The following is a 25,450-nucleotide window of genomic DNA, read 5'->3' on the forward strand; positions in this document are numbered from 1 at the left end:
ATTAATTTATCTTGACCATTATATTGTCCTTGTTTTTATGAAATATATGATGAACTGTTTTGGAAAAGAAGGGTATTAGGTCTACGATACTTTTAAATACTTTAGGAGAAAAGTAATGCTATGGGTATTTCTATGTGTTTGAGAAAGAGGGAGTGACAAAGCAAACAAGTTAAAAATATTGACTTGGGGGGAGATAGATGAAAGGTATACAGGAATTCTTTGTATTATTTATAAAACTCTTCTGTAATCTGACTTCAAAATAAAATGTTTAAGGGAAAGATATGGCCTGTGTGAGCATTAGCTGGATCAGCCTGGAGGATTAATTCCTAGGCCACATTCTGAGTGGTCTGAAAGGAAAAAACCCCAAACACAGACATGAGGAGCTTGTGTCCTAGGCAATGTGATGAGGCCACTATGGGTTCTTATGCTAGCCTAGTAAGGAAACATTAACTAACTCTAGCTCAGAAATAGCTGGGGACACCCCTTCCCACCATTCTGCCCAGAAGCAGCCTGACAGCCAAACAAGTAAAATACGTCACTAGGCATTCTAGTCTAAAGAAAAAAGGCACAGATGTGACTTTTAGAGATGGAGAGTGGAGCCTAGGGTGGGAAGAGGGAGAAGGAAGGGCCAGGAGCCACTCACAGGTACCCCAGTGATGACCATGTGGGCCACAACTCAGAGGTCCCACTCCTGGGACAGCTCTCAGCCCTGCTTGCAACAGTTACTCGTCCAGGCTGGTCTGGAGAGCCAGAGGTGTCCTGGGGAGCCAGGTCCCTGCGTGGAGCAGTGAGGTTCCAGCTGGGGGGAGATACAGAGGTAAATGACACTGAAACTGGGAGAAGGTGGCAGTGGGCTGCTCTTCTGGAAACTAAGTAGAGGCTGGAAGCACTGCCCAAGGGGTGGCATTCATTGGAGTGCAATTGTTGGAATCTGGCAGGTCTAGCTCCTCCTGGTGTTGTGGAGTGCCCAGGTCTCCATGCTTCAGAGGAGCCAATTATCCCTTGCTCGCCTTCAGATAAACTGTGAACACACTTGATGTATATAAAGCTCTGTGCAGTTGTTGGGTGTGTGGGAGACCTTTCATCATATCCCCACGTAGACTTATGAGCCAGACAAGGACAAAGGCAGGTATGCATATGTGCAGTCTACCTCATGCAGACAGAGGCACTGGGGTTAGAGGTGTGACAGAACTTAGAATACACATGTCACACAGCTACAGTAGCAGAACAACAACTTGAACCTAGGGAAACTATTGACTGTTGCTGAGTATTGATATCTATGTAGGCCTTTTCCTACTAGGACTCTGCTGCTCCTCAAGGCTTAGACATCAGGCTGTCTATGAGCTTATTCTCCATGGGGAGCTTTCTCTCTGTTCCTTTAAACACACGGCTCCTCTGCCTGGTAAAGGGCTGCTGTTCAGACCTCTGGGTGCACTGACCTTAGGGAAATCTAATTGCAGTTCAGCTTGACCTGCTTTACTGCACTGAACATTGCTGAAAGTTAAGAACCGTGTCATTGCACTTTGCCTAGCACATAGTACAGTCAGAAAACGCTTCAGAGTTTATGAGTGATTCCTTAATTTTTTGGATCACAGATTCTTTGACAATCTGATAAAAGCCATGAATCTTCTGGTCCAGGTAAGCTTCCAAGTAAGGAGTGAAGAGAGTAGAGTTTCTGAGGGATAATTCTCTATTCAGACTGATGGTTTTGGCACAGATCTGTCATCATGAAGAGAGAGAGTTTTCCTTTCTACTAGAGCCCCACTCTGATACCTGCCACTAGACAGGACATGACAGAAGGCCATTTCTGTGCTCAAAGGCCCTTTCTAAGCTCTGCTGGGAGATTAAGGGGTTGCAGTGCCAGCCAGGTCCTACCCTGGTGTGGCTGCTCCTTCCATTCAGGGTAGAAGCATGGAGAGTGGCTCAGGGTTCTGCTTGACATCACTGTTCCCAAGAACCTTCTCATACTCATCACTGCTTAACATTTCCCCCCTCTAACACAGTAAATCTCCTTCTATTATTCTCCAACTTGATGTAGTAAGCTGTGTCATTTAGAGAAGAAATACATAATGGTATATTAGGGGAATCATGGATCTCCTCATTCATGCTTAGAAAAAATTTATTACAATGTAAGAAAGTCTGAAAAGCATGAATTTATTATAATGATTTAACACTTCTAGCACTTGAGTTAAAAATCCCCCTTCATAAATAACTGTCCCTGGAAAACATAGCAAATTTACATAGTTTCCCGTTTCCCAATGTTATATAAATCCAACAAGTTTAAATCACTTGCAGCTGGGAGAATGCAGAAAATGGGGGCTGTGAGGTTCATCCCATCTCGAGAGCCAGTCTTCCCTTCCTTGGCTCTCTCATCTTAGCACTGGACCAGCTGCCTTGGGACTGAAAGTGGACAGAGGATGGGGAAAAGGACAAGGTAGTGTGGGATCTGAAAGAATCAATGAGAATGGGAACCAACCTACTAACTGCAGAAGAGGTGAAAGGCAGTGGGCCCACGATATACTGGCAGTGGTCAGGCCATGGGCTCTGGTCTGGTGGTGCCAGTGTGGTGTCAGCCAAGATGTTCAGCTCTGGACTGCAGGAGAGGAGGTGAGAGGACAGCCCTGATGCATGGCCAGCTCCCAAACAGGGCCTGGTCTTCTGGTTAACCAACCACCTCTTCTACTTTCTCCCCAAAATCAACACTGCTCCTTATTTCTGGGCCTCTTGTTCCTCCATATTCCAAGGAGCTCCCTCTTATCAGCTCCTCCAGCTCCCCTGGACACCCTGCCAGCCCCACTCTCATGAACACTTTGTCCTTGTGGCTTTTCTCAGCTGGTTTCCAGAGTTAGGTCAGCAAGCCAGGCATCAAACCTGCAAGGTAGAATTATCACTTTCATTGTTACAGATGACTTTATAAATTATACCTGTGGCTCAGAGGGGTTAAGCAACTTACCTAAATTTATACAGCTCACAAATAGTAAGGCTGGTGTCTTAGTCATTTTCCTTGTCTCTGAGGCACAATACCCAACTCCCAGAAATTAAAGGAGAAAATGTTTATTTTGCAAAGCTCACGGTTTTTAGAGGATTCAGTTCATGGTCAGCTGGCTCTAAGGCAGGAAGGACATGGTGGAAGGGTCTAGTGGAAGCAAGCTGCTCATATCATGGCAGCCAGGAAGCAGAGAGAGAAGTCAAGGAGCCAGAGAGAGAGACATATTCTTCCAGGTCACGCCCCTGTGACCCATTTCTCCTGAGGAGGCTTTACCTCTTAATAGCATATTCAGCTATGAATTCATTAGTGCTTGAATCCACTGATGAAAGTGCAGTGCCCCCATGATCCAATCACCTCCCAAATGCCCCACTTCTGAGCACATGAGACTTTTGAGGGGACATTCTAGAGATCTAGACCATAATAGCTGGATTCTCCAAAGTAGATATATGTTTGTTTGGACCCTTGAAATCCTAATAGGGAAGACAAGCAATATGTGCCAAACAATATGGCACAAGCAAGGTGGGCCATAATGAAGGCCCTGCAGAGTATTACTGGAAGCAGGAGTATGTGATGCCTGGGAGATAGGAACACTTTATGGAAATGGTGACAACTGAGCCTGGAAAGAGTCACAGGAAGAGATGGATTGGGAAAAGCCACTGAGGCAGGAAAGAGCAGCTATTGGGAAATAACCAACAGCAGTGAGCTTCAGAAGGGAGCAGAGAAGGGAGGGAGGTGAGGTGGAAGAGGTGGGGGTAAGATGCTCTGAGTGCTGATGTGTTTCTCTAAGACATATGCTCCTTGCCCTGTAAGGATTGGGGAGTCCTTTGGGTTTTTAAGCATTCGTCAGAAAGAAAATGCTAGTCATTGTGGAGATGGGACCGGGGAGGAAACAATGGAGGCATCTCTGAGTCCCACCCTCCCTCAATATGCTCAGTATGGTTCTCACTTTCTTTTATTGAGAGAGCTGCAAAAGATACTGGACTTTGGAGCCATAAATCTGTTTCATTTCCATTCACCCATGCACCTACATACCTATCTACCTACAGTATCTATGAGTAATGACTGAGAGCTTACAATGTGCAAGGAATCATGCTGAGTTCTGCGGAGCTAGGAATGAGTAAGACTGACATCTCATCCTGGCCATCCTCAGGCTTAGAGTCCAAAGAGAAACAAGGCAAGTCAACGGGCTCTTCCAGCACAGTGGATATATGATAAAGGATGTGAGGAGGACAGGAAAAGAATATCACACTGCCTTCAGGAACTAGTGGAAGTTCAGAGGGGCTGGAACACAGGGGAAGAGAGTGTGAAGGGGCTGAAGATCTGAAGACTGCAGTGGGCCAAATCCTGAAAAGCTTTGAGCATTATGTTTAGAAGCCTAGACTCTCAAGGGCAATGAGAAACAAACACATTCTACCAGGGTGTGACATAAGATGAGCTTCATAGCTTCTTGGAGAATAATAGTGGAAGAGCTGACCGCATTTAATACTTATTAGTCTATGCTGAATGCTCCACAGGCATTAGTTCACTTGACCCTCACAACAATTCCAAAAGGTACATGCTATTTTTTTTTTTCTTTGTAGTCCTGAGGATTGAATCCAGGGCCTTTTCAGTGAGCTACATGCCCCGCCCTTTTTTATATTTTAAATTTTGAGACAGGGTCTCATTAAGTTGCTAAACTGCCCGGACTGGGCTTGAACTTGCAGTCCTCCTGCAAGTGCTGGACTTATAAGAATGCACCATACACTTGACTGTAGGTTCTGTTATGATCCCCACTTAAAGGTAGAAGAGAGGTAGTAAGAGACAGTCACATGTTCCAGGATAAATCGAGGTCCCCGACTGGAAGACCAATAAAGTGACTGATGTACTAGAGAAGCGAGTAGGTTTGAAAAATAGGGCTTGATACTTTTGGAGATTGCCTGGAAATAGGAAAGGAGAAATAGTGAATAATGATCCTCCCATCATAGTTTGTGTTTGAATTCTACTAGCTGGTGGCCTTACTTTCATTCTTCAGTGCAAAAATTCATCCTTAGATTTTAGGTGTGCATAGACATATACCTGGTCTCATTTCATAAAGGATTTGAGGTGGTTTACAAGAAAACCCCCATATAATGAAAAAAGAACTAAAACTATAAAAAGAGGCCCCATATACTAAGGATTAAGATGGCACACAGTGGGCCGGGGATTTAGCTCAGTGGTTTCACCACCTGCCTTGCAAGCGCAAGGACCCAAGTTCGATCCCCAGTACCAAAAAACCCCCAAAAAACAAAAAAGATAGCACACAGTGCCCAGTCTATGGTCTAGTGTGTAGTGTTCCATGAGTTTTCAAGGTTTTATTGGTACTCTCTGGCCTTCATTCCACATGCCCAATTTTTTGTATTCCCCCCTTTCTCACACAGGGTCTAGGTTTCCATATTCTGTCCTGGTTACTCCAAGTCATCACCCCACAATGGCATAATTTTGTCACCCAGCCTCAAATTCTTCCTATCCATGGCTTTTTCTCCTTTGTTCTTTACTGTAATTTCCAATTTTGCATCTCTAAGGAGCTTCTTTGTTGATACCTCCATGCATGGTAATGATTTATCAAAGTGCACAGGTAGATTTATTTGTCTTTATTAAAACAAATTTGTGTGTTTTGAATGTAACCAATTGAGATGATCCCCACACGGTAACTAACTTGATACAGCCCTTATAACTTGATACAGTGAGTTCCAGTTCAAAGTGAAGAAATGATATTACAGGTGACCTGGGAAGATTTCATCTACAATCAGGTAGGATGTCCTTTAGGCTTCTGAAATAATAAAAATTGTTCATGGATTTCTAGTAATACCTTTTGGGTCTCTTAAGATTCTCAGGGCTCTGGTTATAAATCAAGGGACTTCAGTTAAGTATAGTTCCTCCCCCACCTCCAAACTTAAAAAAAAAGTCCAATAGCCCAGACTCTTCCAAATTCTAGGTGAAATCTTCTCCTACTTCTCCATTTTTCTCCTCTTCCTCCTCCTCCCATCAAAGCCTAAGCTCAGCTCAGAAATCTGCTATCCAGAAGCTATACCACTTGCAGCCTCCTACAAGCTCTTGGAAAATTTACTGATGGATCTTGCTTTATTGTCATGAAAATTTTTATCTTCTATTCAGTGTGTAAATTCACTGAGTAATAATAAAAACAATAATAATAAGACAGTTACTATATTAGTGGACCTCCTACTTGTATCTCTCAGATATTATACCTAGGCCCTTTACATAATTATCTCATTGTATTTTGCTCCACAAGCATCCTATGAAAGGTATACATAATCATTTTCATTCCACAGATGAAGAAATTTACATTTAAGTGGTTAATATTTTACCTAAAATCATTCAGATAGGAAGCAGTGCAACTGAGATTTGTACTAAGGTCTACTTGGGTGAATAGTTCATGTTAACCACTTCCTCAGTGTGGTCAACAGCACCTAACGCAATGGTGGGCTGGGGTGGGGGACACTCAACTGACCAAGAGGAGAGGAAGACTTGGGGACTGGCCTTGGGATTCGGCAAGATATAGACAAAGTAGTTGGTTGCGACATTGGCAACATACGCTATAAAGATTGTTCCTATTGGATTCCAAGTATGAACTGACTGGTTTACTTCTATTGTGCTAGAATATCAACCACTCTGGGAATCCGACCTCCACCTCTTCCATCTCACCCTCATTTTGGCCTTTGTCTTTTCAGAAGAGGTCTTCACTAGGGCTGTAAAAGCTTCTGTTATTTGGAGAAGAAAATCACACTGGACCTGTGCTTCTGGAATTACTTTAGCCTGCCTTCTCATGCCCTCCACTTTTGCTGACAGAAATAAGGTCCAGATAGTGGCACTCAATCCTCCACCATACAACCTATACAACCTGTATACAACCTATCAAAATGCAACTTATAAAAATGCTCAGCTTGGCTCAAGTGTAAGGGCTCACTCCTGAGCAATGGTGGTAGAGTTGAGATTCTTAAAAATGCTGATGTTGAAACAACAGATCAAGTCAGGTGATGTGCCATTGGGGATACCAGGCTAGCAGGCAGACTTGTAACTGACAGGATATGGGAGCTCAAACAATCACTTTTCTCTGAACTTTCTTCACCTGTAAAATAAAAGTGATGAATTATATGGGTGCTAAGGTCCAATCCAGCCACAGACTCTGGAATATGATAGATTCATGGTTGGGCATGTAAAAAAGGCTGGACTATTTTCTAGGTTTGTATGTGTCCCCTCCAAAATCCAGGTGTGATGGTATTAACAAGTAGGGCTTTGAGAGGTAATTAAGCAAAGAGGGTTCCTTGTTCATTAATGGGGTAAGCCCCTTATAACAGTCTTTTTTTGGCACGGGGATCGAACTTGGGTCCTTGCACTTGCGCAGCAGGCGGTGAAACCACTGAGCTAAATCCCTGGCCCCCTTATAACAGTATTTACAGAGCATTTGGTTAACTTGTTAGCTTGCTTTTAAGCCATTCAAAGACTCAGTTTTCTGCCTCTCTAGAGGATGTAGTCTCACCAAACCACTCAAGCTGCTAGTTCCTTGATTCTAGATTTTCCACCTTCCAGAACTGTATGAAACAAATGTTTATGTTCTTTATAATTTACCCAGCTTCAGGTATTTTATTGAAGCAGCACAAATAGATTAAGATAAGGTGCTTGCCCAATTCTGAGTGTGTGTATGTGGTGGGGTGACAGGGATATAAAAATAGCTATGACACTGAAGCCTGAGAGGTTAGAAAGAACAATGGAATCCCAGGCACTGAGGAATTGTTGCTTAAACAGAAACTCCAAGAAACCACATGACTGGCCACCCATCTATAAAAGAGGTTCTATACCTGCCAGCTTATTTATCCTTTCAGGATGAGGACAACCCCACTCATCTCCAGCTTTGTCTGTAGACTCAATGGTAACATTATGATAACTGGGGCAAACTTTGCCTCTTTTATTTTTAGCTTGAGAGCAGGTTGAGTAATGATTCTGTGCTTGCTATCTCTGAGGCAAAGTTTTCTTGTTGAGATGGAGGCACCAGGCTGGTCCAGAAGATGGGGGCAAGAAAGAGTCTTTGACTATCTTCATTGAATCTGTGGGTGTAATCTCAGAACCAGTGTATTCAGGCACTCAAGCCCGCATCAATATTTTTCTAGCATCTAAAGCCAAGTAGACAAGACTGTGCCTCCTGTCTCCAGTACTGTGTTGAGCATCTATGGGGGATAAGTACACAGAAGATACTCAGAGGTATCACAGACTGAATCTTCTATTCCAGTAGCCATAGAACCTACAGGAGGATTGGTGTCTATGTGATGTGAAAAAGCTGGAGCCACACCAGGAAAACCAAGTAGACCACGGCACACTATTTCCTTTCTTCTGGTTGACCACAAGCTCTTGCTGTTCTATCAACTGATGAAAATAACATTTTGACAACCCAGGGCTGTATTCTTGCTTTTAAGCTATGCCCCACTAATGGGGGATATTCAAGGGACAATTCAGTTTCAAAACCACATGAGGAAAATAGCCACAGAGATAATTTATTAACTTAAAATTTCATACATGTACAAATATTTGCTGACTTTAAAAATCACACACATTGAGCTGAGGATAAAACCAGAGCCTCCACCTCCTTCAGCAGATTGCACTCAGCTCTGCTCCTTTAGGCTTCTCTACTTTCCATGGTCTCTGGCCAGCAAGTCTTCAGGATGGTTCTTGATGCTGGAAGCAGGAACAAGTGAAAAGAGTGGCTCCGCAGAAAGAGAAAGTTCCTCCCTCCTCGTGACATTTGGGGTGCTCCAGATAAGTCCCCACTCTGAGGATCAGGTTTGGATAAACTCAAGTGTGCCTCCTGAAAGAGTGATGTCATCAGTTTTCTTTGATCAACTTTGGTTTTTAAAAATCATATAATTTGAGCTTTACTTAGGGAGTTTCAGTGGACATACTCTGTTGCGTTTTATAAGTGCTGATTGTTTTCTATCTTACAGGGTGAGCAATGCTGTAGCATTACCTGTAGCACCTTCAGTATATGTCCAGTCTTGCTTTGGGTAAACCATCTAGAGGCCAAGCAAGCAAATCCCAACCAGATGTTGTTGGGAGCACTTAATTCCTTTGTGCCAGACCCTTTCTTGGTTGGACAGTGTGCAATCAGGTTAAGCCTCCAGGCTCTGCAACAACATATATATCTCAACATAAATTTCATACAGATTAAAAATTTAATATATATTATTCAACTTATAGTGAAGACATTAGAATAGCTACAAATTCACATCTAGTTGCCCTCACACCAACATGAACATAATGTCTACAGGATACAGAAAGGCAACTGGTGGGGTAGTGTGGCATATGAGAACTGTGTTGACTTGACAGTCTGTTGACTGAAATCCCTCTTTTCTCCTCTGAACTGCCCATTTGGGGGAGGAAAAGAAGTAAACTCTATTTGGTGGCATGTGACCCCCCAAAAGTCTTTAGTTTTTAGGTTCTGTTTGTGATTTGTATAAAGGCAAACAGACTCTTAAAAAAAATGACAATCCTTGACTTGATTCTTCTGGGTCCTTTCTCTCCAGACAGCAGGAAGGACACCGGTGTCCAGAACAAGTGTCTACGGTTATGGCTGGTCCATGGTAGAAAAGTACATTTGAGCTGGTTGGGACACACGGGGCAGGGAGAATATAGTTCTGGAAATCTAACTGTGAGAAGATGGCTGAGGGCTCTCAGTCTGTAGACATTTCTACCACACCAAAGAAAGCACAGGAATCCAAAGGCAAAATGGGATGAGAGTGATTTGGTTACTCTCACAGGGAAAAACTTTAAAAGGAAACTAACCTGCAATGATTTTCAAGTTTTCAAGGGAGTGACTACAACTAGTTAGTCCTAACCTTGTATTTACCTCAGATTAAAAATATGATATTGCAAGGTTCCATTTTTCTCTCCTCCAAAGAACAAAAAGACTCAAATGAAGGAAGCCTGGGTAAAGCAACAGGGCCAGGTTAAGTCTGAAGAGACAAAGAGATTTAGATCTTAGGCAAGGAAAGGAGACTGTTCAACATGGCTTTCCTAGACAGAGCACGTGCTGAGGCCTGGCCAGCACAGGGCCTTTCATCCTCAGAGAGAGGGAGGGAGGAAAGGACAGAGTCCCTCTAGTGACATCTTCGCCAGATACAGCCATGGAAACTTCGAGTGCTCAACATGTGCTGAAGGGTGAGCAAACCTGACACTTGGATCAACAAGAAATCAACTGCCTAGAGCTTGATTTTATTCATCCTGGGAAAATGGAGGAGTGATCACCTGAAAATTGGTAGGTAAAATGTTTCAGGCTTATCTCTCCAGTGCATTTTTCCAGGCAGTCGTTACCATATGTGATCTAATGCTGCTTGTTTCCAAGATTTCATTTGGTCCCTCCCTCTAGCCCATAGAGCCTTTTGCTTATGGGATGGGGAGCCACTGAGCTGATTACTACTCTAGGACTCACTCACAACTGGTTCCTGGTGTTGCTTGTAATAGTAAGGGTACCGACTCTAACTTCAGAATTAAATGATCACACTCAGATCAAAGTGGTGGTGAGAGAACAGGATGACGATGATGGTAAAAGTCTTTCTGAAATCGTTTATGTTACAAAAAGGCTACTTCTATATTTGAGGAATCTACTAATGGATAGGTTTTGCTTGTGCACAAAAGAAAGCCAACTCTTTTCCAGCAGAACACTGAGAAGGAAACAGTTGAAGTGGTGCTGTATATACAATAGTGTCTACTCTGCAGAAAGTAAGCAAGGTTCTAATCTCTGTTTGGCATAGAAAAAAAAGATACCATCCCCCAGCCCATCTCCCTTTAGTGTGTTATTTTCTGATTGGGCTGAGCAAAAACATCGTAGGTTGTTAGAATGATTTCTATATTCAAATATAACAAGATGCCAGTGAGACAGGTCCCTGTAAAAGGAGAGACACAATTACTTTGCAATTAAATAATTTAACATCCTAGGTCAGTACATGAAGAAACCCACAAATTTCCTATGAAAATTTTGTAGCCTGTGTTTCAGAGTCAAATGAAAAATATATCTTCCAGAATTTGTTTCTCCTCCAGGTCTTCAGGGGTCCTGCAGGGCCCCATCTTCTTCCAGGGTGATTTCTGAGGACTAAGTTGGAAAGTACTGTGATTCCATGTCCCAGCTTCTCTGGAGGGATGAGACTGAGGTTTGGAAGCAGAGTTTGGGCTCAGAGACTGAACCAAATCCAACAGAGATGTCTCATACCTGTCAGACACAAAACCCAGACATAAAAGGATCAGGCTATCAGAACATTAGAATCCAAGAAACCAGTTATGGGCTGCCCAGGGCAAGAGTCAGATCACAGATCACATCATGTGCTCTAAGAAGCCTCCTTGGGGAAACTTTAGGCAAAGAACACACAGAAAAGCTTCAAAAACAAGCCCCACCCCCATCTGTCTGTTGGCTCTTCTCTTCTGCTAACCTCTAACACTCCTTCCTAACTTATAAAGAGAATAGGAAAAATAAGCATGATACAGTAATAGCAATATATATCACTTATTGCAAAGTACATCTAAGGAGACAGTGGCTCCATCATCTGAAATATGTGGGATTCTCTCCCATCTCGACTGGGCAGAGAGGTAACGAAGAACTATACATAGATTTTCCATAGCCTCAAAGTGATACAATATTTCTCATTATAACTGGTTGCCCAGAACCAGTTATTCTCTCCAATAAGGGAAAGGGAACTGGGTACTGGCAAACATTATTAATGCCTACCCATTGAGCAATGGGTCTTCGACATAGTTTAGAAGAGTTCTCTTATTTTATAGATGAGGAAACTGAGGCCCAGAAACATACACATGAACTGGGATTACCGAGCAAATGAGTAGTTTTAAACCCAAGGCTCCTTAACTTTCCAGATTAGCGTCTTCAATTTTTCCACCCAGATAAAGAAGAAGTGAAACTACATGAAAAGTAAAAGATAGAATGGCTGCAGTTTCCAACTACATTTTATTTAAAAAGTATAGTATGATTAGTTGTAACCAAGCTATTCTTCCAACATATTAATCTACTTTAAAGAACAAATGTTTATCTTTATGGTCCTGCTGTTATTATAAAAATTCTGTTTCTCTAGGAGCCACATTCAGTTATGGATGACAGTGTGGGAGAAGAATCATAAGATTTGAGGCAGGCAGTGCTCAGATTTCAGATGCAGCTCATAGCTTATTTCATTCAACAAGCGTATTGACAGTACTTTTGCCATTACACAAAAAATGAATAATTTGGCAGATTAAAAAGCAACAAAGAGCCAAGATTATTTTAAAAAGCAAAGCTTGAAAAAAATCACCCAATCTATCACAAGAATAATATCACAAGTGCCATAAAGCAAAATACAAATGAGTTCTTGTGGGATTTTGCACTAATTACCAGAAATGAACAGTATCATTATCAGATTGCACTCTGTGAGCAGTGTGTTTTAGTTTGTTGAGGTGAAGTGTGATAGGAGACTCTAAGGTTGATTAGTCTGGTCTGACCCTGTTGGGACTGTTTGGTATTTGAATAATTTAAAGTGATACTTCACTTACCAAATCTATAAAATACCATCCCTTGACTAGGTTTTACCCATGGGGATTAAATATATTGCCTCTACTTCACAGAGCCAGTACTCAAAAGTTTCCTAGGCGCAGAAGCTGACTTTAGTAGCTGCATTATGGACAAGTGATAAATAAAATACTTATTTGGTCTACTCTGCCAGTACCATCCTGCACTGGGCAGTAGTGATATTAATCCTGTCTTCCTAGAGCTTTCTTTCCAGTTTTGTTTGCCTCTGAGCTAGCAAGATACTGAGACAAAACACAAAGGAAGATGTAGCCTCTGATTTGACTTGGCTATATGTTCCAGTTATAAAAAGGGCCAGTCTGACATGGCCAAATGTATAGGTACAATATCAACCTTGCTCTGAGTTCCAGACTCATACCAAACTGCTGATATCTATACTGAGATGTGTAACAGGCATCTCAAACTATCCAAAAGAGGACTTGCATTTTTTCTGCAGATTCCATTCCTTTCCTTCCACCCAGTTGGTTTAGGCTAAAAAAAACCCTGCTGTTTTCCTTGATTCTTATCTCTGAGCTTTGGCATGTGTTGTACCCTTTGCTTAGGATGTTCTTTCAGATTTTGTTTACCTTCTCTATCCATTAATGTTTTTGTTTTAAGGTCATCTCCTCAAACAGGCCCTTCCTTAGCTACTCTATGCAAATGAAGTATCACTGCATAGACACTTCACTGGTATTTAATTCTTATCTCACTCAATGTAATTTAAGATATGTTATATGTATATATTTATTTATTGACCATCTCAATAGTCTGGTGGGCTGTCTAAGAATAGGGTCATTATTTTGTTTACTGTTATCTCTAGTGGTAAAGAATAGTATCTGGCAAAAGGTAGGTGCCAGATATTTGTTAAAGAAATGAATGGTCACAAGGCTTAAGTTTTGGCACCTTGCTCCATAAGAAACTTTAAAAATCTTTGGACAGGACTGAGGATTTAGCTCAGTGGCACTGCGCCTGCCTCACAAGCGCAAGGTCCTGAGTTCGATCCTTGGTACCAAAAAAAAAAATCTTTGGACATCTAGTCTTTAAGAAATCACAATATATTTGAAACATTAAAATATTACCCATCCACAGAATTTTCTTCTTTCATAAAAAGGATACTATACATATAGCTCATGTAAACTACTTTTTCATTTATTATATTGGAACCAATTTTCCATATCAATATTCTACACTATTTTAATGACTTTAGATTACTTCATTTTCTGGATATACTTAAATATAATTAATCAATTGAATACTGAAGATCACTTAGGCACAGAAGTCTTTGAGACTAAATCAACTATATCTTATTCCTTCAGGCAAAGTCCAAAAGGCTCTCCCCACCCATATATGTCATAGGTTAGCCACATCCTGCCATCCTCATTATGTTCTGTCATTTTTCTCCTTTTATCCTCAACCCTTCTTCTCACCCTTGATGTTTCTGGAGCTTTTGTTTCATGATATACTCTACTATATTTTATATTCTTCATAGAGTGATTGCATCTCTTAGTTTGCAGAGAAATGGGCCTCTTTCCTGAAATTAGTGGTTCTCTTACATCTTTTTGAGTGGAAACTGTTTATGTTCAACATACCCCATGTATTTCTATGCCAAGAGTTAGTAATGGGATCATTATTGGTTTTTGACCATTATTTCCTGGGTCTCTTATAAACTCCTATTCTCCTGGAGATACTGTCATATCTGCTCTACTGCACTCAACTGCTCTTCGTCTGAATCATGTATGGACTCACTTGTTTTCCATCACTGAAGATGGTAACACCTGATTCATTATCTTCTTGTACAGTTCAACTTTCACTATCATACTCAACTAATACTCTGATTTCTTAGTTCTTTGACCTTCTCTCAACTCTAAAAACTTTCTCAGAAAGCCTTTTCCATAGTCATATTCTAGAACTTGTCATCAGTGAATAATGTATCTCTTCTGAATTCAGTAACTCCAAGTTCAACAATTTATTGATGCTCAAATTGCCCTTCAGGCTTGGTTTTTCAACCATTCCCACTATCTTTGTCCATTGGATTCACTTGACCATTAATTCAGTTATTATTCTAAAAACTGGGAATAAAGTAGTAGTGGTAAACTACTTCTGGGACATATTGTCTTTTCAATTCTTTATCCCTTATCCAACTAATTTTCATGGCGTAGCATTTTAAACACTTTTTTTTTTATACTGGGGATCGAACTCGGGACCTTGCGCTTGTGAGGCAGGCACCAGAACCGCTGAGCTAAATCCCTGGCTTTTAAACACTTTCTTAATAGTGCTCTTAAAACTATGTCCTGTCTTTTTTTTCTTCCCCCAAATAATACTGAATGAATCCAAATGTCTGCCTTTTCTGTGAGTTGTAGTTGGGTCAACTTAGTGTAAAGGAAAAAACCAAAAAAAACCCCAACACAAGCAAACGTTGAACAGTTCTGATATAGATTCATAATCACTAACTCTGAGTGCTAAACATTTTTGATTGATCTACTGTACTTTTTTTTTTTTTGAGACAGGGTCTCACTGTATAGTTCAGGCTGACCTTGAACTCACTATGTAGCTCAGGCTGGCTTTGAACTCGCAGTGATCCTCCTGCCTCAGCCTCCCAAGTGCTGGGATTACGGGTGTGTGCCACCACATCTGAACTGTATTTCTTTAATTGCTGTTTCATTTTCCTCATTTCCTGTTTCATTAACCCTAAACTGATGGCCTTACTTTCTACTTCAGAAAAAACAGAAGCTATCAAGTAGAAATTGTCTTTATACTATCCAATTTACAAATCTTTCAGCACTCACACTTTTTCCTTTTTCATCAAAGTGATCCTTTTCTTAAGCAAGGCCAATTATTGTATTTTTGCTTCTTATGAACCTTATAGTCTTGATTATTCACTCCTAAACCTTTAATCTTTTCCTTCTTAGTAGAAAACCAAGAACACCTAAGAGGTTCTTTCCATAACTGAATAATTTCTCAATTTATTTCAATCTGATGTTCACGTTCTACCACCGCAGTACAAATAAAATTATCAATGATTTTCATGTTGCTAAATCCAAAAGACTGTATGTGGTTAATCACTTATTTATAAACCTCAAATTGTTTTACTGAAGTAAAACATACATCAGAAAAGTATACCTATTTAAAGAATGCTGCTCAGTGGTGTTTAGCTTATCCAGAGGGAGCAGTGAGCATCATAATTTAATTTTAGAGCATTCTCATTCCCCCCAAAAGAAACCCTGTACCCATTAATAGTTACTCCCTATCCCCAGCCTTTTCTCCCAGTCCTAGACAGTCACTAAACTACTGTTTCCAAAGATTTGTCTGATAGTTCCTGTAAAGGAAACAATATAATATGTGGTCCTTTGTAACTGGCTTCTTGCACTCAGTATTATATTTTTAAGATTCACCATGTTGTAGTTACATCAACATTTCATTCCTTTTTGTTGCCAAATAATATTCCATAATATGGACTTATTTTGTTTATCTATTCATCACATGATTGACATTGGGCTGTTTCTACTTTTTGTGTTGTATATTGTGCTGTCATGGACATTCATATGCATGTTTTAGTATGGATATGTATTAATTTTCTCTTGGTTAGATGGGATTCTGGGCCACATTATAACTCTATCTTTAACCTTGTAAAGAAGTGCTAGATTGTTTTCAAAATGTCTGTACCATTTTACAGTGCTACCAGCACTTTATAAAGGAACTATAAACGTCAGTAATGTGGAGGCCTTCTTCTGGGATCATTAAACTTCTTCAGATAAGAATTCTTCAATATTCTGCATGGCAGAGAGACATGGTCTACCTCTCTTACAGGGAAAAGGGTGGCACTTTCCAATTGTAGATTTTGAATTAATCATTTTCAGCCTTTTCTGTCTCATCTTGCCTTTTAAATAAATGACATTCCTGAGTCTTTCTTGGTTGAATTTCTCCTGGGAATTAATGTTCTGCATTGGAGTAATATAGGCAAGAGTACTGTGCTTCAAACACCTACTTCATACCAGTTTTAGTTCCAACCTCCATCCTCGCTTTCCAATGTTCATACTGCCCCTAAGTCCCAAGCTTTGCCAAAATTCTGTGAAATCAATCTCTTCTGTTTGACTATGTCCTCTTTCAGAGCTCTCTATGTGTGAGCTTCCTTGGTGCTGTTTAATAGGTAACTAACCATTCATTTTCCTTCTCCAAAAATGTGTATAAACTCTGGTATATTGATGATCCTTCTGTTTTCTCTATTCTTGTTGTATGTTTTACCTTTTAAAATATCCATTTACTCTCATTTTATTGGTGCCTCAGGAAAGAGAATAAATGAGTTCTTTTAATCATTTTCTCTAAGAAATATATTTTCAGAGAGGTTCTATAAATTTCCTTTAGGTTTATTAGTGAGAATTAACTAAACTTTTTCATTGCTATTATGAATGACCCCTAAACACTATCTTTTAAATAGCTAATGCTGGTATAGAGATTTATACTAACTGAGTTTTATATATTATTGAACTCTCAATTCTTTAAAATTATCTTTTCAAGTGATTCATATGGGTTTTATAGGTGAATGATCACATCAAGTATAAAAATGATGAGGTTTATGCATTTCCCAATGTTTATATTATTTTTCTTTTATTATTGCATTGGCTAGAACTTCCAGGGCAATGCTAAAACTATAGGTGCCCACAGGTACTGTTATGGCTTCTATCTAGATACCCCCCTCCCCCATTGCCTCATGTGGTCATAGGTGGGGCTTTTCAGAGGTGGCTGGATATAGAATGTGTGATACTAGGACTAAGGATGTGATGCTGGGACTAAGGGCATGATGCTGGGATTAAGGGTGGCCATCACTGGTGTGAGTACTACCCAGCCAAAGTGTGGGTGCAGCCTGGATAGAATATAAGGGACAGAAAGAAGGCTTGGTGCTGTTGCTTCTGCTGCTGCCAATGCTTACTACCTGGTGCCTTCTTCCTGCCCTGCCTTGCTATGAACTGTTTCTCTTCTGCAATGCCCCTCTGCCATGCCACCTTGCCTTGGAGCCAGCTGTTTATGGACTGATACCTCTACAAACACAGAGTCAGAATAAACCTTTCCTCACTTGACCTTGGGTGTTGAGTATTTTGTCTCAGCAACTCAAAAAGTAACTAAGACAGGTACCTTTGTATAATACTGATCTAATGGGAATGATTCTGTATTTTTCACTGCTAAGTATTTCCTATCTAGATATTTCTTATTATGTTAAAGAAGAAATTTCTCTTCTGACTTACTAAATTTAGGAATTAAAATTTTTTCCAAGTAACTTTTTAGTATGCACTCAGATAATAATATTCTGTTTCTTCTTTGATATTTTGTGAAATATTCTGTTATTGGCTTCCAAAGGAGTAATATACACTATATTTAAATTTATAAAGTGTATTCATTTATATGGTATTATTTTCTCTACATACTTATAGATTTTTAATGATTATCTTATAGTTTGAAAATATGTATCTATAAGTAATATTTTTAAATAATCCTTCTAGTTCTTTATATCCTTAAAATATTATTTTTAGCTGAATGGGAGAAAAGGAGTACACCAAATCTGAGAAGAATAGATTTACAAAGAACTTGGAAAGATAATTATTTATTAAATGACCATGAGTCCTAAAATAGGTTTTCTGGAAAGTTCTTTATGTGCTAAAGCAAAAATAGGCTAGCATTCAGGTTTCTATGGTACTTACAAAATACCCACTATATTCTACTGGCAATTCACTCTGATTTACCAAAGCTAAGCAGAAAAGGTTAGTAAGAATAAAAGGTGGTCTTGAATGTGGCTATGGGACTGCAACCTCCTAAGAGAACTACTCAAAAACCAGGTATGTGCAAACACAGGACTGATGGCATGACTCAGCACCTTACCTTCTGTTAGTTCTCCACCCAGAAGGGCTACTGTCACAAGAGGATTCTAATTAATTCAGCATATTTCTTGGTGTTCTTATGCACCAGAGTGCGGATACCATGCAAAGCCAGTATGTCTTGGATGAAGGCTAAAGAACTTACTAGGATGTCAATGATTATTTTGGAGGATCCTTCAGTCAAGAAGTTTTAAAATAACATAGTAAAAGGCATAAATAACAGAGTAATAGAGCTTATTCATGTTATTACAACTTATATATATATATATATATTTACAACTTATATATTTTTAACCCTAACATATATTTTTAAATAATTTATTATCTTTTCATCTAAGACTCAGTTTCTTATATGTAAGGAAAAGGAACTAGAAATATCTAATACAATTTTGGAGAAGAAAAAAATGTTGGAGGGCTCATAGAACATGATTTTGTCTTACTATAAAGCTACATTAATCCAGACAATCTCATAGCAGTAAAGAATGAAGAAATACATAGGCCAAAAGAACAAAATAAAAAGTTCAGAATATATCAATGCAAATGTGATCAATTTACCTTTTTTACAGATATGGAAAGGCAATTCAATGTAAAAAGGACAACTTTTTCAACAAATAATGTTGCAACACTGGATGGACATCTATATGTAACCCCCCCACACCAAAAAAAGCATAAAACTTGTAAGTTACACGAAAGTTAACCCCAAATAAATCGTAGATCTAATGGGAAACAAATATGGGAGAAATATCTGTGACTTGGAGTTAGGCAGAGTTCTTAGGCATAAGAGCACAGTGCACTAATGAAAAATCTAATAAATTGGACTTTATAAAAATTAAAAATATTTCATCCTTAAAGACAGCTTAGGAGAATTAAAAGACATGCTCTACTATGAGAGAAAATAATTGCAAATCACATATCTAACAAAAGACTTCCATCTACTATACATAAAGTACTTTCACAATGATACCAGGTACCATAAACTACGTTTATCCCCATTTCCAGGTGAATTCTGAAGTTAGATGAAAGTTTTGTCAGTATGACCTTTGTCTTTAAACCATGAGATTCTTCATCCAGTCATTTATTCTCATTCAAGTAATAAAAGCATGCATTCTTTTGATTACTATAACCCTAATGCTCAGCGAATGCCTGACACATGGTAGATATACACTAAATGTTTTAATTAAATATATGCACAAATGTTAATAAAGGGATTCTAAAGAAAGAATGGTACCAGATAGAAGTATGGATGAGCACAAAGTAATGGTTAGAACATAAGTGAAAGTTAAATGTATAATAGTAGCGTAAAGTGGGGAGGGGGAAGTTAACATACTGCTGTGTGGACTTTATACCATACATTCAGTACATCAATTCAGGTAGACTGTTTCAATTACTTGGAGCTACTATAAATGCTGCTGTTGTATTAGTTTCAGTTTCCAATTTTAATTAATTTCAGTTTCTAATTGTATTCAGGATATGACTGCATTTTGTGTGCTGGACTTTTATGCCACAACCCTTCTAAATTCATTCGGTTCTAGGAGGTCTTGTGTAGAGTCCATGGATTTTCTATGCAGATTATCATGTGGTCTGCAAACAGAAACTTTTCCAATATGTTGTCTGAAGCACTTCTTTCAGCATTTCTCTTACAGCAGGTCTGTCGGTGATGGATTCTCTTAGTTTTCCTTCATCTGAGCCTATCATTATTTCATCTTCTTTTCCTCAAAGGTATTTTCACTGGATATAGAATTCTGGGTTGATGATTCTTTTATCTCAGCACTTTAACAATATACTTTGTTCTATTCTTTTTCGGTTTCTCATGAGAAAAACATATAATCATTTGAATCATTGTGATTTGACAATGTGACATATCAATTATCTCTGGCAACTTCCAGTAATTTTTCTAGTTTCTAATATTTAGATGCTTTATTATGATGTGTTTTGGAGGAGGTTTCTTTGAGTATGTCTTGTTTGGGGTTTGCTGAACTTCTGATGCCTTTCACCAAATGTGAAAATTTTTCTTCTAGTATTTTTTTCTACTTACTGCTCTTTCTCCTGTTTCTGAAACTTTCTAATAGTTCCCCTAAGGCTGTGTTTATTTTTAATTTTTCTAATTTTTTCTTCTGTGTTATTTTGAGTGGATAATCTCTATTGAGTTATCTCAAATTCACTGACTCCTGTGTCATCTCTGTTCTGCTACTGAGCCCATCCAGTGGAGTTTTTGATTTCAGGTACTTTATGTTTTTAGTTTTAAAATAAGCATTTGCTTCTTCTCTACATCTTCTGCTTCTATGAGTAGACTTTGCATCTTTTGGCTCATCTGAGTGTGTTTGCCCTTACTTCATGAAGTATGATTATAATAGCTATTTTAAAGTTATCTGATGAGTCTAATGCTTTTTCATCACTGCTTTGGCATCAATTCACTGTACATTTTTCCTTATAAGTGAGATGCTCAAGGTTCTATGTGTTGAGTAACTCTGGATTTTATCCTGGACATTAAATATTGTGTTATGAGACTATAGGCTTTGTTTAGATTCTGAGAAGAATGTTGACTTGTTTAGTTTTGTTGTAGAAGAAATTCAACCAGGATTGCTTCAGGGCACAGTTCTAGCTTGTGAGGTGTTGTTACAATGTCAGGTTTTCAAAGCATTTGCAGGACTATTTAAAAATTATTTTTATCAGTGCTGGTTATAATGCATAGTAATTGCATCCATCTTGGGGAATTAGTATATAATCACATCACATATTGATCATTATTACTCCCCTTTACTCTAGTCCTCATCTCTCTTACCATCCCCCGATCCTCTTTCCATCTTCACAGAGTCTACTTCTCAGTTGCTCATCATCTTTTATTTTGCTCTTTAAACTATCTATATTTTCGGTTTCTCATATAAGATAAACCATATGATATTTAATATTCTGTCTCTGATTTATTTCACTTAGTATTATGGTTTTAAGATTCATCCATTTTCCGACAAAGTTATCCTTCTTTAGGGCGGAGTGGTATTCCATTATGTGTATGTACCACTTTTTCTTATCCATTCATCTGTTGATGGGTATATAGGCCATTTCCATGATTTAGCTATTGTGAATTATGCTGCTATAAACATGGGTATGCATGTATCAAAGTAATATAATTACTCCATAATGGTCATACTAGTTTACATTCCCACCAAAAATGTGGAAGGGTTCTTTTTTCTACACAACTTCACCAGCATTTGTTGTTTTTGGAATCATTGATGATAGCCATTGTTACTGGGATAAGGTGAAATCGCGCTGTTGTTTTGATTTGCATTTCTCTAATGGCCAAGAAGCCATTTGTACTTCTTTTTCTGAGAAGTGTCTGTTCATTTCAATTGTCCACTTTTTTTTTTTTGGCTGGGTGTTTTATTTTCCAGAGCTATTTGGATGAATATTACATGTGCCCCACCTAGGTGGTCCCTGGGTAGCATTCAGTCCTATATCTCAATTCTCAAAGTCTGTGAGAACCAAGAATGGGAATCAGGGAGCCACACGGGCAGAGCACTCAGGACTGACTGAGCCCAGCTCTGTCCAGCTGGTTACACCTACTTGCGACCAAGAGCTGGCAAGGATCCCCTGGGCATACCCACCAGCTGCCCGTGGAGCCACATGGGCGCATGCAACAACAGAGGCTCCCCGCCACCGCCCCCCCCCCGCCTTTGGCCTCTTGGCTGTGCAGCTACCTGGTTCCACACTACAGAGGCACAGGGGGACATAAAGGCCACTGTCCTGAGCTACAGAAGTGAACAAGAGAGAGAGGGCCTCTTTCAGCCTCCCTGATGATAACTGAAGCCCACTGGAAAAGTGAAGAGAATCTCTGCAATAAAGGCACACTAGACCACCGTACTTGTTAAGTTAGAGGGATCATCACCTCCCATCAGAACCTGGACTATATTCAGGGGAAGGGCAGCTGGAACCTGCAGCAGAACCTTGCAGAGTTCAACCCTGCAGGAGGACAGGGAGCTCAACTTGGGACTTGCAGCCAGAAATCTGTCTGAATCTCATGGGTCTGTGACTGGCTTACTGAGACTCATTGACTTATAACTGCATACTGCTGCCCACGTTGTCTATTGTGACAGAAGAGACATACTCTGAAGGAGTCCCTTCATTTTTATCTTTTATTTGTTATTTTCAAAATTACTATTTTTTTTGCTCCTATTTTTATTTTTTTCCTTCTTTTTCTACTCTTCTAAAATTTTTATTTTTCTCTTTCTTCTTTTTTTCTCTTTTTTTTCTCTCTCTCTCCCTCGCTCCCTTGCTGTCCCACATTGTTCTTCATCTCCCTTTGTGTTCCTGTTCTGGCCCTAATTCATATTTCTTCTTTATTTTTCTTTGCTTCTCTTTCCTTCTCTCACCTGTGTCCTCTGGTCTCACTGCTCACCTTCCTCTATCATTCTACCTACCTATCCCTCCTTCCCCAACTCCTTCTAACTCCCCATTCCAAAGGATAAAGTTGCTATATTGAAGAGTTTATTCACTATAAACATATGTTGGGTTGGTTCTTGATTTTGATTTAATTCACACAGTTAAAGGTGACAGATTAATAACTACCACAAATTGTCATTTTCTAAGAGGTACTTGATGCTATTGTGTTGCTAATTGTATCAGTTGGGCTAAGGTGTTGTGATTGATCTAATCAGTTGTCCTTCCTGGTAAAATGAAAAGGAGACAGCCTCAGAGCCATTAGAGACTCAAAACCTAAACACCAGCTATATCTGGAAGACATCTCTGAGAGGCAATCATTCTATAAGGGTTCTAAATATATCAACAAAGATACTTACAATAAGCAACTTCAAAGTATCAACCCAGGAACTGAACCAAAGACAGTACCAGAAACAAAAATGAGAAGACATTTAAGTAAGGTACTGTAGGGGGCCCTGGCCCCCCGCTGGAACTCTTGAGTGCCTTCTACGGACATGCCCGGGCTTGTTGCAGATCTACCCGGCAACAAGGAAGTAGCCCCAGTACACTCCTCTTGCTCCTCCCCTCTCGCCCTACGGTATATATGTTGTAGCAGCTTCCGCAATAAACGAGACTTGATCAGAAACCTGTCTTGTCTCCATCTCTCGTGTCCCCTGTCCCCTCTCATCCTTGCTCCCCCTCTAGGGTCTCCGTTGACTTACCCGTGGGCCGGGACAAGTGGCGCCCAACGTGGGGCCAGAGAACGGGGGATCCAGTGAAGGACGCTGCTCAGGGGCCCTAAGATTAAGATTGAGGAACAAAGAGCATACTCGACACAGAAGAGGCTTGCGATTGACGTGGACCTGCCATCTTTTTGCACCTCGGTAAGTTGAGCAGCGATTATGGGACAGGGCATTAGTCAGCACGAATTGTTTGTGCAAGGTCTCAAGAAGACATTACAGGCACGAGGGGTAAAGGTTACAGTCAAACAATTGCTGAAATTTTTTGATTATATTAAAGATCTCTGTCCCTGGTTCCCTGCTGAGGGAACCATTGACGAAGAGAGATGGAAAAAGGTGGGGGAGGCTCTTCAGGATTATTATGCCACTTGCGGGCCCGGAAAGGTCCCGATCGCGGCGTTCTCATATTGGAATTTGATTAATGATATTATCTCCCAAAAAGCGAGGGATCCACTGGTGGCTCAGGCTATACAGGTTGGGGAGGTAGCCCTCCGTAGTGGTGAGGAGCTGACACCCGCTGGTGACTCCGACGCAGTTCCCCGGGACGCCAATATGGCGCCGGGACCCAGGCCAGTTAAGGCCACGCCTTCCTCGCCAGACGAGGAAGAGGACTTGATGTCCTTTGACAGTGATGATGATCCCGCCCCCGACGGACATAACGTTCCCTCAGACCAATCCCAAATGGCCACGATCCCTGCCAAGCCCTATAAGGCAAAGCCTCGCCGGGCCCCCGCTTCCTCTCCCTCCGTCACTGCCTCTAAGGCAGCCCCACCCTCGCGGGAGGTTCCGCCCCTATATCCCTCCCTTCAAGCCTATCGCTGCCTGCCTCCGCCCCAAGATCCGCCCCAAAAGGACTCCGGGACTGATGAGTCTGCGGGGGAAGCATTTCGGGGCGGCTCTGGGTGCCCCCCTCCTTATATCCATCCAGGCCCCAGCACTCCCGCTTTGGCCTATCCTGTTGTTGATCCCCAAAAGGAACTCCGGGACAAAATAGACTTTCTAAAAGAACAGATAAGGTTAGAAAAGGAACATCAAGAACTTATTACCCAGCTTGAGGGCTTAAGAACAGGCAAGGCTCATGAAAATGTCCCTAGAGAGGACACCCATAAGCCACGACCCCCCATTAGAGGGGCGACCCCCAGGGTGCCATCCGGATCAAGGGTACCCCTAGAACTTGAACCTGTGGAAGCCTTCCCTGTCACTGAGACTGTTGACGCACAGGGTCAGGCATGGAGACACCATAGCGGCTTTGATTTCAAGGTTATTAAAGAGCTTAAAACGGCTGCGGCTCAGTACGGGGCCACTGCACCTTACACCATGGCTATTTTAGAATCGGTGGCAGAAAATTGGCTCACCCCAATTGATTGGCAGACCCTGGCCCGTGCCACCCTCACAGGAGGTGACTACTTATTATGGAAATCTGAGTATGTTGAGAATTGTCGAGAGACCGCTAGACGCAATGCTCAGGCGGGAAATGGTTGGGTGCTTGACATGCTTCTTGGGGAGGGGGCCTACGCCGCTAACGACCAACAAATGCAATTTGACGTGGGGTTGTATGCCCAGATTCAGACCGCAGCCACTAGGGCCTGGAGAAAGCTCCCCTCCAAAGGAGACGTAAGTGCCTCCCTCACTAATATCCGACAGGGGCCAGATGAGCCGTTTGCGGACTTTGTCCACCGCCTTCTCACGGCGGCAGGTCGGATTTTTGGGAGCGCGGAGACAGGGACAGATTTCGTTAAACAGCTTGCTTTTGAGAACGCCAACTCCGCCTGTCAGGCCGCTATCCGCCCCTATAAAAAGAAAACTGACCTTTCCGGCTACATTCGCCTTTGCTCTGAGATTGGGGCCGCCTACCAACAGGGCCTTGCCATGG

General features: G+C 40.7%; 1 protein-coding gene across 4 annotated transcripts in view; it reads right to left on the minus strand.

Annotated features, from left to right (window-relative positions):
• Positions 1 to 8,493: 8,493 nt before the first annotated feature.
• Positions 8,494 to 25,450, minus strand: part of Kiaa1328 (KIAA1328 ortholog) — a 308,994-nt gene continuing 292,037 nt past the window's right edge. For 3 of the 4 annotated variants that reach the window (XM_021236694.2, XM_021236695.2, XM_087189365.1), the window contains one exon: positions 8,494 to 11,222. In XM_021236694.2, the coding sequence (XP_021092353.1) occupies positions 11,012 to 11,222 (211 nt within the window). In that variant the 3' untranslated portion in view covers positions 8,494 to 11,011. The remainder of the gene's footprint in view (positions 11,223 to 25,450) is intronic. The other variant, XR_002386322.2, reaches the window with a different exon arrangement.

Source organism: Heterocephalus glaber, unplaced genomic scaffold (assembly GCF_053883595.1).
Source record: "Heterocephalus glaber isolate CG9 unplaced genomic scaffold, H.glaber_assembly_v1.0 deba00000331, whole genome shotgun sequence".
In the NCBI taxonomy this organism is placed as follows: domain Eukaryota; kingdom Metazoa; phylum Chordata; class Mammalia; order Rodentia; family Bathyergidae; genus Heterocephalus; species Heterocephalus glaber.